The sequence below is a fragment of the Salvelinus alpinus genome, chromosome 11, assembly GCF_045679555.1.
Source record: "Salvelinus alpinus chromosome 11, SLU_Salpinus.1, whole genome shotgun sequence".
NCBI classification, from domain to species: Eukaryota; Metazoa; Chordata; class Actinopteri; order Salmoniformes; family Salmonidae; genus Salvelinus; species Salvelinus alpinus.
This window is the reverse complement of record NC_092096.1, coordinates 4,823,163-4,839,840: the sequence shown is the minus strand read 5'-3', so window position 1 is coordinate 4,839,840 and position 16,678 is coordinate 4,823,163. Positions and strand designations below refer to the sequence as shown.

Genomic DNA, 16,678 nt, shown 5'->3' with positions numbered 1-16,678 from the left:
TACTGTAGTACACTGCTATCCTCTATAATGGTACCCTATTCCCTATGTACTGTAGTACACTGCTATCATCTATAATGGTACCCTATTCCCTATGTACTGTAGTACACTGCTATCATCTATAATGGTACCCTATTCCCTATGTACTGTAGTACACTGCTATCCTCTATAATGGTACCCTGTTCCCTATGTACTGTAGTACACTGCTATCCTCTATAATGGTACCTTATTCCCTATGTACTGTAGTACACTGCTATCATCTATAATGGTACCCTATTCCCTATGTACTGTAGTACACTGCTATCATCTATAATGGTACCCTATTCCCTATGTACTGTAGTACACTGCTATCATCTATAATGGTAACCTGTTCCCTATGTACTGTAGTACACTGCTATCCTCTATAATGGTAACCTATTCCCTATGTACTGTAGTACACTGCTATCCTCTATAATGGTACCCTATTCCACTGCTATCCTCTATAATGGTACCCTATTCTACTGCTATCCTCTATAATGGTACCCTATTCCCTATGTACTGTAGTACACTGCTATCCTCTATAATGGTACCCCATTCCCTATGTACTGTAGTACACTGCTATCATCTATAATGGTACCCTATTCCCTATGTACTGTAGTACACTGCTATCCTCTATAATGGTACCCAATTCCCTATGTACTGTAGTACACTGCTATCATCTATAATGGTACCCTATTCCAGTGCTATCCTCTATAATGGTACCCTATTCCACTGCTATCCTTTATAATGGTACCCTATTCCCTATGTACTGTAGTACACTGCTATCCTCTATAATGGTACCCTATTCCCTATGTACTGTAGTACACTGCTATCATCTATAATGGTACCCTATTCCCTATGTACTGTAGTACACTGCTATCCTCTATAATGGTACCCTATTCCCTATGTACTGTAGTAGACTGCTATCCTCTATAATGGTACCCTATTCCCTATGTACTGTAGTCCACTGCTATCCTCTATAATGGTACCCTATTCCCTATGTACTGTAGTACACTGCTATCATCTATAATGGTACCCTGTTCCCTATGTACTGTAGTCCACTGCTATCATCTATAATGGTACCCTGTTCCCTATGTACTGTAGTACACTGCTATCCTCTATAATGGTACCCTATTCCCTATGTACTGTAGTACACTGCTATCATCTATAATGGTACCATATTCCCTATGTACTGTAGTACACTGCTATCATCTATAATGGTACCCTATTCCCTATGTACTGTAGTACACTGCTATCCTCTATAATGGTACCCTATTCCCTATGTACTGTAGTACACTGCTATCATCTATAATGGTACCCTGTTCCCTATGTACTGTAGTCCACTGCTATCATCTATAATGGTACCCTGTTCCCTATGTACTGTAGTCCACTGCTATCATCTATAATGGTACCCTATTCCCTATGTACTGTAGTCCACTGCTATCATCTATAATGGTACCCTGTTCCCTATGTACTGTAGTACACTGCTATCCTCTATAATGGTACCCTATTCCCTATGTACTGTAGTGCACTGCTATCCTCTATAATGGTACCCTATTCCCTATGTACTGTAGTACACTGCTATCCTCTATAATGGTACCCTATTCCCTATGTACTGTAGTACAATGCTATCCTCTATAATGGTACCCTATTCCCTATGTACTGTAGTACACTGCTATCCTCTATAATGGTACCCTATTCCCTATGTACTGTAGTACACTGCTATCCTCTATAATGGTACCCTATTCCCTATGTACTGTACTACACTGCTATCCTCTATAATGGTACCCAATTCCCTATGTACTGTAGTACACTGCTATCCTCTATAATGGTACCCTATTCCCTATGTACTGTAGTACACTGCTATCCTCTATAATGGTACCCTATTCCCTATGTAATGTAGACACTGCTATCATCTATAATGGTACCCTATTCCCTATGTACTGTAGTACACTGCTATCATCTGTAATGGTACCCTATTCCCTATGTACTGTAGTACACTGCTATCCTCTATAATGGTACCCTATTCCCTATGTACTGTAGTACACTGCTATCATCTATAATGGTAACCTATTCCCTATGTACTGTAGTACAATGCTATCCTCTATAGTACACTGCTATCCTCTATAATGGTACCCTATTCCCTATGTACTGTAGTACACTGCTATCATCTATAATGGTACCCTATTCCCTATGTACTGTAGTACACTGCTATCCTCTATAATGGTACCCTATTCCCTATGTACTGTAGTACACTGCTATCATCTATAATGGTACCCTATTCCCTATGTACTGTAGTACACTGCTATCATCTATAATGGTACCCTATTCCCTATGTACTGTAGTCCACTGCTATCATCTATAATGGTACCCTGTTCCCTATGTACTGTAGTACACTGCTATCCTCTATAATGGTACCCTATTCCCTATGTACTGTAGTACACTGCTATCATCTATAATGGTACCCTATTCCCTATGTACTGTAGTACACTGCTATCATCTATAATGGTACCCTATTCCCTATGTACTGTAGTACACTGCTATCATCTATAATGGTACCCTATTCCCTATGTACTGTAGTACACTGCTATCATCTATAATGGTACCCTATTACACTGCTATCATCTATATATCATTTTGAAGCTGGTGAACTGCAAACATTGTATCAACTATTAACTGGGTCAGTCTGAAGCTGGTGAACTGAAACATTGTATCAACTATTAACTATTCTGTTCTACAGTACGGTGTTCAGTCCTTCCAGTATGTTCTCTGTTCTACAGTACAGTGTTCTGTCCTTGCAGTATGTTCTCTGTTCTCTCTGTTCTACAGTACGGTGTTCTGTCCTTCCAGTATGTTCTCTGTTCTACAGTACGGTGTTCTGTCCTTGCAGTATGTTCTCTGTTCTACAGTACGGTGTTCTGTCCTTGCAGTATGTTCTCTGTTCTACAGTACGGTGTTCTGTCCTTCCAGTATGTTCTCTGTTCTACAGTACGGTGTTCTGTCCTTGCAGTATGTTCTCTGTTCTACCGTACGCTGTTCAGTCCTTGCAGTATGTTCTCTTTTCTCTCTGTTCTACAGTACGGTGTTCTGTCCTTCCAGTATGTTCTCTGTTCTACAGTACGGTGTTCAGTCCTTGCAGTATGTTCTCTGTTCTACAGTACAGTGTTCTGTCCTTGCAGTATGTTCTCTGTTCTACAGTATGCTGTTCTGTCCTTGCAGTATGTTCTCTGTTCTCTCTGTTCTACAGTACGGTGTTCTGTCCTTGCAGTATGTTCTCTGTTCTACAGTACGGTGTTCAGTCCTTGCAGTATGTTCTCTGTTCTACAGTACGGTGTTCTCCTTGCAGTATGTTCTCTGTTCTACCGTACGGTGTTCAGTCCTTGCAGTATGTTCTCTGTTCTACAGTACGGTGTTCTCCTTGCAGTATGTTCTCTGTTCTATCGTACGGTGTTCAGTCCTTGCAGTATGTTCTCTGTTCTCTCTGTTCTACAGTACGGTGTTCTGTCCTTGCAGTATGTTCTCTGTTCTACAGTACGGTGTTCTGTCCTTCCAGTATGTTCTCTGTTCTACAGTACAGTGTTCTGTCCTTCCAGTATGTTTTCTGTTCTCTCTGTTCTACAGTACGGTGTTCTGTCCTTGCAGTATGTTCTCTGTTCTACCGTACGGTGTTCAGTCCTTGCAGTATGTTCTCTGTTCTACCGTACGGTGTTCTGTCCTTCCAGTATGTTCTCTGTTCTACCGTACGGTGTTCAGTCCTTGCATTATGTTCTCTGTTCTACCGTACGGTGTTCAGTCCTTCCAGTATGTTCTCTGTTCTACAGTACGGTGTTCTGTCCTTGCAGTATGTTCTCTGTTCTACAGTACGAAGTTCTCCTTGCAGTATGTTCTCTGTTCTACCGTACGGTGTTCAGTCCTTGCAGTATGTTCTCTGTTCCACAGTACAGTGTTCTGTCCTTCCAGTATGTGCTCTGTTCTCTCTGCAGGCTCGGGAGCCTCTAACAGCCCAGTCCCATGTGGTGACAGTGTCCAGCCTGCTGCCCTCCTCCTCCTATAACTGCAGTGTGATCAGTTATAGCTACAGTACGCCCAGCGAGCCAGCCTTCATACACATCTCTACTACAGGTACAGCCAGCCTTCATACACATCTCTACTACAGGTACAGTCAGCCTTCATACACATCTCTACTACAGGTACAGTCAGTCAGCCTTCATACACATCTCTACTACAGGTACAGCCTGCCTTCATACTCATCTCTACTACAGGTACAGTCAGTCAGCCTTCATACACATCTCTACTACAGGTACAGCCAGCCTTCATACACATCTCTACTACAGGTACAGTCAGCCTTCATACACATCTCTACTACAGGTACAGTCAGCCTTCATACACAGCTCTACTACAGGTACAACCATCCTTCATACACATCTCTACTACAGGTACAGTCAGCCTTCATACACATCTCTACTACAGGTACAGTCAGCCTTCATACACATCTCTACTACAGGTACAGTCAGCCAGCCTTCATACACATCTCTACTACAGGTACAGCCAGCCAGCCTTCATACACATCTCTACTACAGGTACAGCCAGCCAGCCTTCATACACATCTATACTACAGGTACAGTCAGCCTTCATACACATCTCTACTACAGGTACAGCCAGCCTTCATACACATCTCTACTACAGGTACAGCCAGCCAGCCTTCATACACATCTCTACTACAGGTACAGTCAGCCAGCCTTCATACACATCTCTACTACAGGTACAGTCAGTCAGCCTTCATACACATCTCTACTACAGGTACAGTCAGTCAGCCTTCATACACATCTCTACTACAGGTACAGCCAGCCTTCATACACATCTCTACTACAGGTACAGTCAGCCTTCATACACATCTCTACTGCAGGTACGGTCAGCCTTCATACACATCTCTACTACAGGTACAGCCAGCCTTCATACACATCTCTACTACAGGTACAGTCAGCCGTCATACACATCTCTACTACAGGTACAGTCAGCCTTCATACACATCTCTACTACAGGTACAGTCAGCCTTCATACACATCTCTACTACAGGTACAGCCAGCCTTCATACACATCTCTACTACAGGTACAGTCAGCCTTCATACACATCTCTACTACAGGTACAGTCAGCCTTCATACACATATCTACTACAGGTACAGCCAGCCTTCATACACGTCTCTACTACAGGTACAGTCAGCCTTCATACACATCTCTACTACAGGTACAGCCATCCTTCATACACATCTCTACTACATGCACAGTCAGCCAGCCTTCATACACATCTCTACTACAGGTACAGTCAGTCAGCCTTCATACACATCTCTACTACAGGTACAGTCAGCCAGCCTTCATACACATCTCTACTACAGGTACAGTCAGTCAGCCTTCATACACATCTCTACTACAGGTACAGTCAGTCAGCCTTCATACACATCTCTACTACAGGTACAGTCAGCCTTCATACACATCTCTACTACAGGTACAGTCAGCCTTCATACACATCTCTACTACAGGTACAGTCAGCCTTCATACACATCTCTACTACAGGTACAGCCAGCCTTCATACACATCTCTACTACAGGTACAGTCAGCCAGCCTTCATACACATCTCTACTACAGGTACAGTCAGTCAGCCTTCATACACATCTCTACTACAGGTACAGTCAGCCTTCATACACATCTCTACTACAGGTACAGCCAGCCTTCATACACATCTCTACTACAGGTACAGCCAGCCTTCATACACATCTCTACTACAGGAACAGTCAGCCAGCTTTCATACACATCTCGACTACAGGTACAGTCAGCCTTCATACACATCTCTACTACAGGTACAGCCAGCCTTCATACACATCTCTACTACAGGTACAGTCAGCCTTCATACACATCTCTACTACAGGTACAGTCAGCCAGCCTTCATACACATCTCTACTACAGGTACAGTCAGCCAGCCTTCATACACATCTCTACTACAGGTACAATAAGTCAGCCTTCATACACATCTCTACTACAGGAACAGTCAGCCTTCATACACATCTCTACTACAGGTACAGTCAGCCAGCCTTCATACACATCTCTACTACAGGTACAGTCAGCCAGCCTTCATACACATCTCTACTACAGGTACAATAAGTCAGCCTTCATACACATCTCTACTACAGGAACAGTCAGCCTTCATACACCTCTCTACTGCAGGTACAGTCAGCCAGCCTTCATACACATCTCTACTACAGGTACAGCCAGCCTTCATACACATATCTACTACAGGTACAGCCAGCCTTCATACACATCTCTACTACAGGTACAGTCAGCCTTCATACACATCTCTACTACAGGTACAGCCAGCCTTCATACACATCTCTACTACAGGTACAGTCAGCCTTCATACACATCTCTACTACAGGTACAGTCAGCATTTATACACATCTCTACTACAGGTACAGTCAGCCTTCATACACATCTCTACTACAGGTACAGTCAGTCAGCCTTCATACACATCTCTACTACAGGTACAGTCAGCCTTCATACACATCTCTACTACAGGTACAGTCAGCCTTCATACACATCTCTACTACAGGTACAGTCAGCCTTCATACACATCTCTACTACAGGTACAGCCAGCCTTCATACACATCTCTACTACAGGTACAGTCAGTCAGCCTTCATACACATCTCTACTACAGGTACAGTCAGCCTTCATACACATCTCTACTACAGGTACAGTCAGCCTTCATACACATCTCTACTACAGGTACAGCCAGCCTTCATACACATCTCTACTACAGGTACAGTCAGTCAGCCTTCATACACATCTCTACTACAGGTACAGTCAGCCTTCATACACATCTCTACTACAGGTACAGTCAGCCTTCATACACATCTCTACTACAGGTACAGCCAGCCTTCATACACATCTCTACTACAGGAACAGTCAGCCAGCTTTCATACACATCTCGACTACAGGTACAGTCAGCCTTCATACACATCTCTACTACAGGTACAGCCAGCCTTCATACACATCTCTACTACAGGTACAGTCAGCCTTCATACACATCTCTACTACAGGTACAGTCAGCCAGCCTTCATACACATCTCTACTACAGGTACAGTCAGCCAGCCTTCATACACATCTCTACTACAGGTACAGTAAGTCAGCCTTCATACACATCTCTACTACAGGAACAGTCAGCCTTCATACACATCTCTACTACAGGTACAGTCAGCCAGCCTTCATACACATCTCTACTACAGGAACAGTCAGCCTTCATACACATCTCTACTACAGGTACAGTCAGCCTTCATACACATCTCTACTACAGGTACAGTCAGCCTTTATACACATCTCTACTACAGGTACAGCCAGCCTTCATACACATCTCTACTACAGGTACAGTCAGCCTTTATACACATCTCTACTACAGGTACAGTCAGCCTTTATACACATCTCTACTACAGGTACAGTCAGCCTTCATACACATCTCTACTACAGGTACAGTCAGTCAGCCTTCATACACATCTCTACTACAGGTACAGCCAGTCAGCCTTTATACACATCTCTACTACAGGTACAGCCAGTCAGCCTTTATACACATCTCTACTACAGGTACAGCCAGCCTTCATACACATCTCTACTACAGGTACAGTCAGCCTTCATACACATCTCTACTACAGGTACAGTCAGCCAGCCTTCATACGCATCTCTACTACAGGTACAGCCATCCTTCATACACATTTCTACTACAGGTACAGTCAGTCAGCCTTCATACACATCTCTACTACAGGTACAGTCAGCCTTCATACACATATCTACTACAGGTACAGCCAGCCTTCATACACGTCTCTACTACAGGTACAGTCAGCCTTCATACACATCTCTACTACAGGTACAGCCATCCTTCATACACATCTCTACTACATGCACAGTCAGCCAGCCTTCATACACATCTCTACTACAGGTACAGTCAGTCAGCCTTCATACACATCTCTACTACAGGTACAGTCAGCCAGCCTTCATACACATCTCTACTACAGGTACAGTCAGTCAGCCTTCATACACATCTCTACTACAGGTACAGTCAGTCAGCCTTCATACACATCTCTACTACAGGTACAGTCAGCCTTCATACACATCTCTACTACAGGTACAGTCAGCCTTCATACACATCTCTACTACAGGTACAGTCAGCCTTCATACACATCTCTACTACAGGTACAGCCAGCCTTCATACACATCTCTACTTCAGGTACAGTCAGCCAGCCTTCATACACATCTCTACTACAGGTACAGTCAGTCAGCCTTCATACACATCTCTACTACAGGTACAGTCAGCCTTCATACACATCTCTACTACAGGTACAGCCAGCCTTCATACACATCTCTACTACAGGTACAGCCAGCCTTCATACACATCTCTACTACAGGAACAGTCAGCTAGCTTTCATACACATCTCGACTACAGGTACAGTCAGCCTTCATACACATCTCTACTACAGGTACAGCCAGCCTTCATACACATCTCTACTACAGGTACAGTCAGCCTTCATACACATCTCTACTACAGGTACAGTCAGCCAGCCTTCATACACATCTCTACTACAGGTACAGTAAGTCAGCCTTCATACACATCTCTACTACAGGAACAGTCAGCCTTCGTACACATCTCTACTACAGGTACAGTCAGCCTTCATACACATCTCTACTAGAGGTACAGTCAGCCTTCATACACATCTCTACTACAGGTACAGTCAGCCAGCCTTCATACACATCTCTACTACAGGAACAGTCAGTCTTCATACACATCTCTACTACAGGTACAGTCAGCCTTCATACACATCTCTACTACAGGTACAGTCAGCCTTTATACACATCTCTACTACAGGTACAGCCAGCCTTCATACACATCTCTACTACAGGTACAGTCAGCCTTTATACACATCTCTACTACAGGTACAGTCAGCCTTTATACACATCTCTACTACAGGTACAGTCAGCCTTCATACACATCTCTACTACAGGTACAGTCAGTCAGCCTTCATACACATCTCTACTACAGGTACAGCCAGTCAGCCTTTATACACATCTCTACTACAGGTACAGCCAGTCAGCCTTTATACACATCTCTACTACAGGTACAGCCAGCCTTCATACACATCTCTACTACAGGTACAGTCAGCCTTCATACACATCTCTACTACAGGTGCAGTCAGCCAGCCTTCATACGCATCTCTACTACAGGTACAGCCATCCTTCATACGCATCTCTACTACAGGTACAGCCATCCTTCATACACATCTCTACTACAGGTACAGTCAGTCAGCCTTCATACACATCTCTACTACAGGTACAGTCAGTCAACCTTCATACACATCTCTACTACAGGTACAGTCAGCCAGCCTTCATACACATCTTTACCAGAGGTACAGTCAGCCAGCCAGCCTTCATACACATCTCTACTACAGGTACAGCCAGCCTTCATACACATCTCTACTACAGGTACAGTCAGCCTTCATACACATCTCTACTACAGGTACAGTCAGCCAGCCTTCATACACATCTCTACTACAGGTACAGTCAGCCAGCCTTCATACACATCTCTACTACAGGTACAGTAAGTCAGCCTTCATACACATCTCTACTACAGGAACAGTCAGCCTTCATACACATCTCTACTACAGGTACAGTCAGCCAGCCTTCATACACATCTCTACTACAGGAACAGTCAGCCTTCATACACATCTCTACTACAGGTACAGTCAGCCTTCATACACATCTCTACTACAGGTACAGTCAGCCTTTATACACATCTCTACTACAGGTACAGCCAGCCTTCATACACATCTCTACTACAGGTACAGTCAGCCTTTATACACATCTCTACTACAGGTACAGTCAGCCTTTATACACATCTCTACTACAGGTACAGTCAGCCTTCATACACATCTCTACTACAGGTACAGTCAGTCAGCCTTCATACACATCTCTACTACAGGTACAGCCAGTCAGCCTTTATACACATCTCTACTACAGGTACAGCCAGTCAGCCTTTATACACATCTCTACTACAGGTACAGCCAGCCTTCATACACATCTCTACTACAGGTACAGTCAGCCTTCATACACATCTCTACTACAGGTACAGTCAGCCAGCCTTCATACGCATCTCTACTACAGGTACAGCCATCCTTCATACACATTTCTACTACAGGTACAGTCAGTCAGCCTTCATACACATCTCTACTACAGGTACAGTCAGCCTTCATACACATATCTACTACAGGTACAGCCAGCCTTCATACACGTCTCTACTACAGGTACAGTCAGCCTTCATACACATCTCTACTACAGGTACAGCCATCCTTCATACACATCTCTACTACATGCACAGTCAGCCAGCCTTCATACACATCTCTACTACAGGTACAGTCAGTCAGCCTTCATACACATCTCTACTACAGGTACAGTCAGCCAGCCTTCATACACATCTCTACTACAGGTACAGTCAGTCAGCCTTCATACACATCTCTACTACAGGTACAGTCAGTCAGCCTTCATACACATCTCTACTACAGGTACAGTCAGCCTTCATACACATCTCTACTACAGGTACAGTCAGCCTTCATACACATCTCTACTACAGGTACAGTCAGCCTTCATACACATCTCTACTACAGGTACAGCCAGCCTTCATACACATCTCTACTTCAGGTACAGTCAGCCAGCCTTCATACACATCTCTACTACAGGTACAGTCAGTCAGCCTTCATACACATCTCTACTACAGGTACAGTCAGCCTTCATACACATCTCTACTACAGGTACAGCCAGCCTTCATACACATCTCTACTACAGGTACAGCCAGCCTTCATACACATCTCTACTACAGGAACAGTCAGCTAGCTTTCATACACATCTCGACTACAGGTACAGTCAGCCTTCATACACATCTCTACTACAGGTACAGCCAGCCTTCATACACATCTCTACTACAGGTACAGTCAGCCTTCATACACATCTCTACTACAGGTACAGTCAGCCAGCCTTCATACACATCTCTACTACAGGTACAGTCAGCCAGCCTTCATACACATCTCTACTACAGGTACAGTAAGTCAGCCTTCATACACATCTCTACTACAGGAACAGTCAGCCTTCGTACACATCTCTACTACAGGTACAGTCAGCCTTCATACACATCTCTACTAGAGGTACAGTCAGCCTTCATACACATCTCTACTACAGGTACAGTCAGCCAGCCTTCATACACATCTCTACTACAGGAACAGTCAGTCTTCATACACATCTCTACTACAGGTACAGTCAGCCTTCATACACATCTCTACTACAGGTACAGTCAGCCTTTATACACATCTCTACTACAGGTACAGCCAGCCTTCATACACATCTCTACTACAGGTACAGTCAGCCTTTATACACATCTCTACTACAGGTACAGTCAGCCTTTATACACATCTCTACTACAGGTACAGTCAGCCTTCATACACATCTCTACTACAGGTACAGTCAGTCAGCCTTCATACACATCTCTACTACAGGTACAGCCAGTCAGCCTTTATACACATCTCTACTACAGGTACAGCCAGTCAGCCTTTATACACATCTCTACTACAGGTACAGCCAGCCTTCATACACATCTCTACTACAGGTACAGTCAGCCTTCATACACATCTCTACTACAGGTACAGTCAGCCAGCCTTCATACGCATCTCTACTACAGGTACAGCCATCCTTCATACGCATCTCTACTACAGGTACAGCCATCCTTCATACACATCTCTACTACAGGTACAGTCAGTCAGCCTTCATACACATCTCTACTACAGGTACAGTCAGTCAACCTTCATACACATCTCTACTACAGGTACAGTCAGCCAGCCTTCATACACATCTTTACCAGAGGTACAGTCAGCCAGCCAGCCTTCATACACATCTCTACTACAGGTACAGCCAGCCTTCATACACATCTCTACTACAGGTACAGCCAGCCTTCATACACATCTCTAATACAGGTACAGTCAGCCAGCATTCATACACATCTCTACTACAGGTACAGTCAGTCAGCCTTCATACACATCTCTACTACAGGTACAGCCAGCCTTCATACACATCTCTACTACAGGTACAGCCTGCCTTCATACACATCTCTACTACAGGTACAGTCAGCCAGCCGTCATACACATCTCTACTACAGGTACAGCCAGCCTTCATACACATCTCTACTACAGGTACAGTCAGCCTTCATACACATCTCTACTACAGGTACAGTCAGTCAGCCTTCATACACATCTCTACTACAGGTACAGTCAGTCAGCCTTCATACACATCTCTACTACAGGTACAGTCAGTCAGCCTTCATACACATCTCTACTACAGGTACAGCCAGCCTTCATACACATCTCTACTACAGGTACAGCCAGCCTTCATACACATCTCTACTACAGGTACAGTCAGCCTTCATACACATCTCTACTACAGGTACAGTCAGCCTTCATACACATCTCTACTACAGGTACAGTCAGCCTTTATACACATCTCTATTACAGGTACAGCCAGCCTTCATACACATCTCTACCACAGGTACAGTCAGCCTTCATACACATCTCTACTACAGGTACAGTCAGCATTCATACACATCTCTACTACAGGTACAGTCAGCCTTCATACACATCTCTACTACAGGTACAGTCATCCTTCATACACATCTCTACTACAGGTACAGTCAGCCTTTATACACATCTCTACTACAGGTACAGTCAGCCTTTATACACATCTCTACTACAGGTACCGTCAGCCAGTCTACCAGAGGTATGGGAAACCTCTACGGTTCTACAGTTTTACACCACAGAACCAGTCTGTTTTTAAGTGGTTCCCAGCCACACTCTCTCTCTTTCCTGTGGTAAAATATGGTTCCTGTTTTCTAGAAGGCCAACGTCAGCTGGCTGTAGTGGATCACACGCAACCACTATGACTCAAATGCTGACCTTCAGATCCTCATTGCTGTATCTGCAGGCTGTGTGTATGCCTGTCGTATCATCCAGAATCTGTACTGTGTTGTCCTTCCAGCCAGAGAGATGAACCTGTATCTGCAGGCTGTGTGTATGCCTGTCGTATCATCCAGAATCTGTACTGTGTTGTCCTTCCAGCCAGAGAGATGAACCTGTATCTGCAGGCTGTGTGTATGCCTGTCGTATCATCCAGCATCTGTACTGTGTTGTTCTTCCAGCCAGAGAGATGAATCCCAGCGTAGCTGCCATCTCTGCTCTAGCAGTCCTCAGTGTGCTCCTTCTCAGCCTGCTGGTCCTCTTCCTACTGATGCTGCGTAAGAAACACCTGCAGATGGCCAGGTGAGATATGGGGGAGCTGTTCACATAATGGACACACAAGCCTGACACTAACCTTTCTACAGTTCTGGCTTTTTCAGATAATATTTCACAATATATTTCTCTCAGAAGATTAAGACAAATAGAGCTGAACAAGTACAGCCACTAGCTCCTCCTCTCTCCCCTTGGCTCCTCCTCTCCCCCCTGACTACCAGGACCACTGGCTTCTCTCCCCCTTGACTACCAGGACCACTGGCTTCTCTCCCCCCTGACTACCAGGACCACTGGCTCCTCTCTCCCCCCTGACTACCAGGACCACTGGCTCCTCTCCCCCCTGACTACCAGGACCACTGGCTCCTCTCTCCCCCCTGACTACCAGGACCACTGGCTCCTCTCTCCCCCTGGCTACCAGGACCACTGGCTCCTCTCCCCCCTGACTACCAGGACCACTGGCTTCTCTCCCCCTTGACTACCAGGACCACTGGCTTCTCTCCCCCCTGACTACCAGGACCACTGGCTCCTCTCTCCCCCCTGACTACCAGGACCACTGGCTCCTCTCCCCCCTGACTACCAGGACCACTGGCTCCTCTCTCCCCCCTGACTACCAGGACCACTGGCTCCTCTCTCCCTCTGACTACCAGGACCACTGGCTCCTCTCCCCCCTGACTACCAGGACCACTGGCTTCTCTCCCCCCTGACTACCAGGACCACTGGCTCCTCTCTCCCCCCTGACTACCAGGACCACTGGCTCCTCTCTCCCCCCTGACTACCATGACCACTGGCTTCTCTCCCCCCTGACTACCAGGACCACTGGCTCCTCTCCCCCCTGACTACCAGGACCACTGGCTTCTCTCCCCCCTGACTACCATGACCACTGGCTCCTCTCCCCCCTGACTACCAGGACCACTGGCTTCTCTCCCCCCTGACTACCAGGACCACTGGCTTCTCTCCCCCCTGACTACCAGGACCACTGGCTTCTCTCCCCCCTGACTACCAGGACCACTGGCTCCTCTCCCCCCCTGACTACCAGGACCACTGGCTCCTCTCCCCCCCTGACTACCAGGACCACTGGCTCCTCTCTCCCCCCTGACTACCAGGACCACTGGCTCCTCTCTCCCCCCCCTGACTACCAGGACCACTGGCTCCTCTCCCCCCTGACTACCACGACCACTGGCTCCTCTCTCCCCCCTGACTACCAGGACCACTGGCTCCTCTCCCCCCTGACTACCATGACCACTGGCTCCTCTCCCCCCTGACTACCAGGACCACTGGCTCCTCTCCCCCCTGACTACCAGGACCACTGGCTTCTCTCCCCCCTGACTACCAGGACCACTGGCTCCTCTCTCCCCCCTGACTACCAGGACCACTGGCTCCTCTCTCCCCCCTGACTACCAGGACCACTGGCTCCTCTCCCCCCTGACTACCATGACCACTGGCTTCTCTCTCCCCCCTGACTACCAGGACCACTGGCTCCTCTCTCCCCCCTGACTACCAGGACCACTGGCTCCTCTCCCCCCCTGACTACCAGGACCACTGGCTCCTCTCTCCCCCCTGACTACCAGGACCACTGGCTCCTCTCTCCCTCTGACTACCAGGACCACTGGCTCCTCTCCCCCCTGACTACCAGGACCACTGGCTTCTCTCCCCCTTGACTACCAGGACCACTGGCTCCTCTCTCCCCCCTGACTACCATTACCACTGGCTTCTCTCCCCCCTGACTACCAGGACCACTGGCTCCTCTCCCCCCTGACTACCAGGACCACTGGCGTCTCTCCCCCCTGACTACCAGGACCACTGGCTCCTCTCTCCCTCTGACTACCAGGACCACTGGCTCCTCTCCCCCCTGACTACCAGGACCACTGGCTTCTCTCCCCCTTGACTACCAGGACCACTGGCTCCTCTCTCCCCCCTGACTACCATTACCACTGGCTCCTCTCCCCCCTGACTACCAGGACCACTGGCTCCTCTCTCGTCCCTGACTACCAGGACCACTGGCTCCTCTCTCCCTCTGACTACCAGGACCACTGGCTCCTCTCCCCCCTGACTACCAGGACCACTGGCTTCTCTCCCCCTTGACTACCAGGACCACTGGCTCCTCTCTCCCCCCTGACTACCATTACCACTGGCTTCTCTCCCCCCTGACTACCAGGACCACTGGCTCCTCTCCCCCCTGACTACCAGGACCACTGGCGTCTCTCCCCCCTGACTACCAGGACCACTGGCTCCTCTCTCCCCCCTGACTACCAGGACCACTGGCTCCTCTCTCCCCCCTGACTACCAGGACCACTGGCTCCTCTCCCCCTGACTACCAGGACCACTGGCTTCTCTCCCCCTGACTACCAGGACCACTGGCTTCTCTCCCCCCTGACTACCATGACCACTGGCTTCTCTCCCCCTGACTACCAGGACCACTGGCTTCTCTCCCCCTGACTACCAGGACCACTGGCTCCTCTCTCCCCCCTGACTACCAGGACCACTGGCTCCTCTCCCCCCTGACTACCATGACCACTGGCTCCTCTCTCCCCCCTGACTACCAGGACCACTGGCTCCTCTCCCCCTGACTACCAGGACCACTGGCTTCTCTCCCCCTGACTACCATGACCACTGGCTTCTCTCCCCCCTGACTACCAGGACCACTGGCTCCTCTCCCCCCTGACTACCAGGACCACTGGCTTCTCTCCCCCTGACTACCATGACCACTGGCTTCTCTCCCCCTGACTACCAGGACCACTGGCTCCTCTCCCCCCTGACTACCAGGACCACTGGCTCCTCTCCCCCCTGACTACCAGGACCACTGGCTTCTCTCCCTCCCTGACTACCATGACCACTGGCTCCTCTCCCCCCCTGACTACCAGGACCACTGGCTCCTCTCCCCCTGACTACCATGACCACTGGCTTCTCTCCCCCCTGACTACCAGGACCACTGGCTCCTCTCCCCCTGACTACCATGACCACTGGCTTCTCTCCCCCCTGACTACCATGACCACTGGCTCCTCTCCCCCTGACTACCAGGACCACTGGCCCCTCTCCCCCCTGACTACCAGGACCACTGGCTCCTCTCCCCCCTGACTACCATGACCACTGGCTCCTCTCCCCCTGACTACCAGGACCACTGGCTCCTCTCCCCCCTGACTACCATGACCACTGGCTCCTCTCCCCCTGACTACCATGACCACTGGCTCCTCTCTCCCCCCTGACTACCATGACCAGTGGCTCCTCTCCCCCCTGACTACCATGACCACTGGCTCCTCTCTCCCCCTGACTACCAGGACCACTGGCTCCTCTCCCCCCTGACTACCA

The 16,678-nt window shown here is 47.8% G+C and overlaps 1 protein-coding gene across 2 annotated transcripts in view; it reads left to right on the top strand.

Annotated features, from left to right (window-relative positions):
- The window catches only part of LOC139533498 (receptor-type tyrosine-protein phosphatase O-like), a 127,877-nt gene that overhangs the window by 73,196 nt on the left and 38,003 nt on the right, over nucleotides 1-16,678 (top strand). For both annotated transcript variants that reach the window (XM_071331574.1, XM_071331575.1), the window contains 2 exons: nucleotides 3,999-4,137; nucleotides 13,282-13,402. In XM_071331574.1, coding sequence (XP_071187675.1) covers nucleotides 3,999-4,137; nucleotides 13,282-13,402 — 260 coding nt within the window. The remainder of the gene's footprint in view (nucleotides 1-3,998; nucleotides 4,138-13,281; nucleotides 13,403-16,678) is intronic.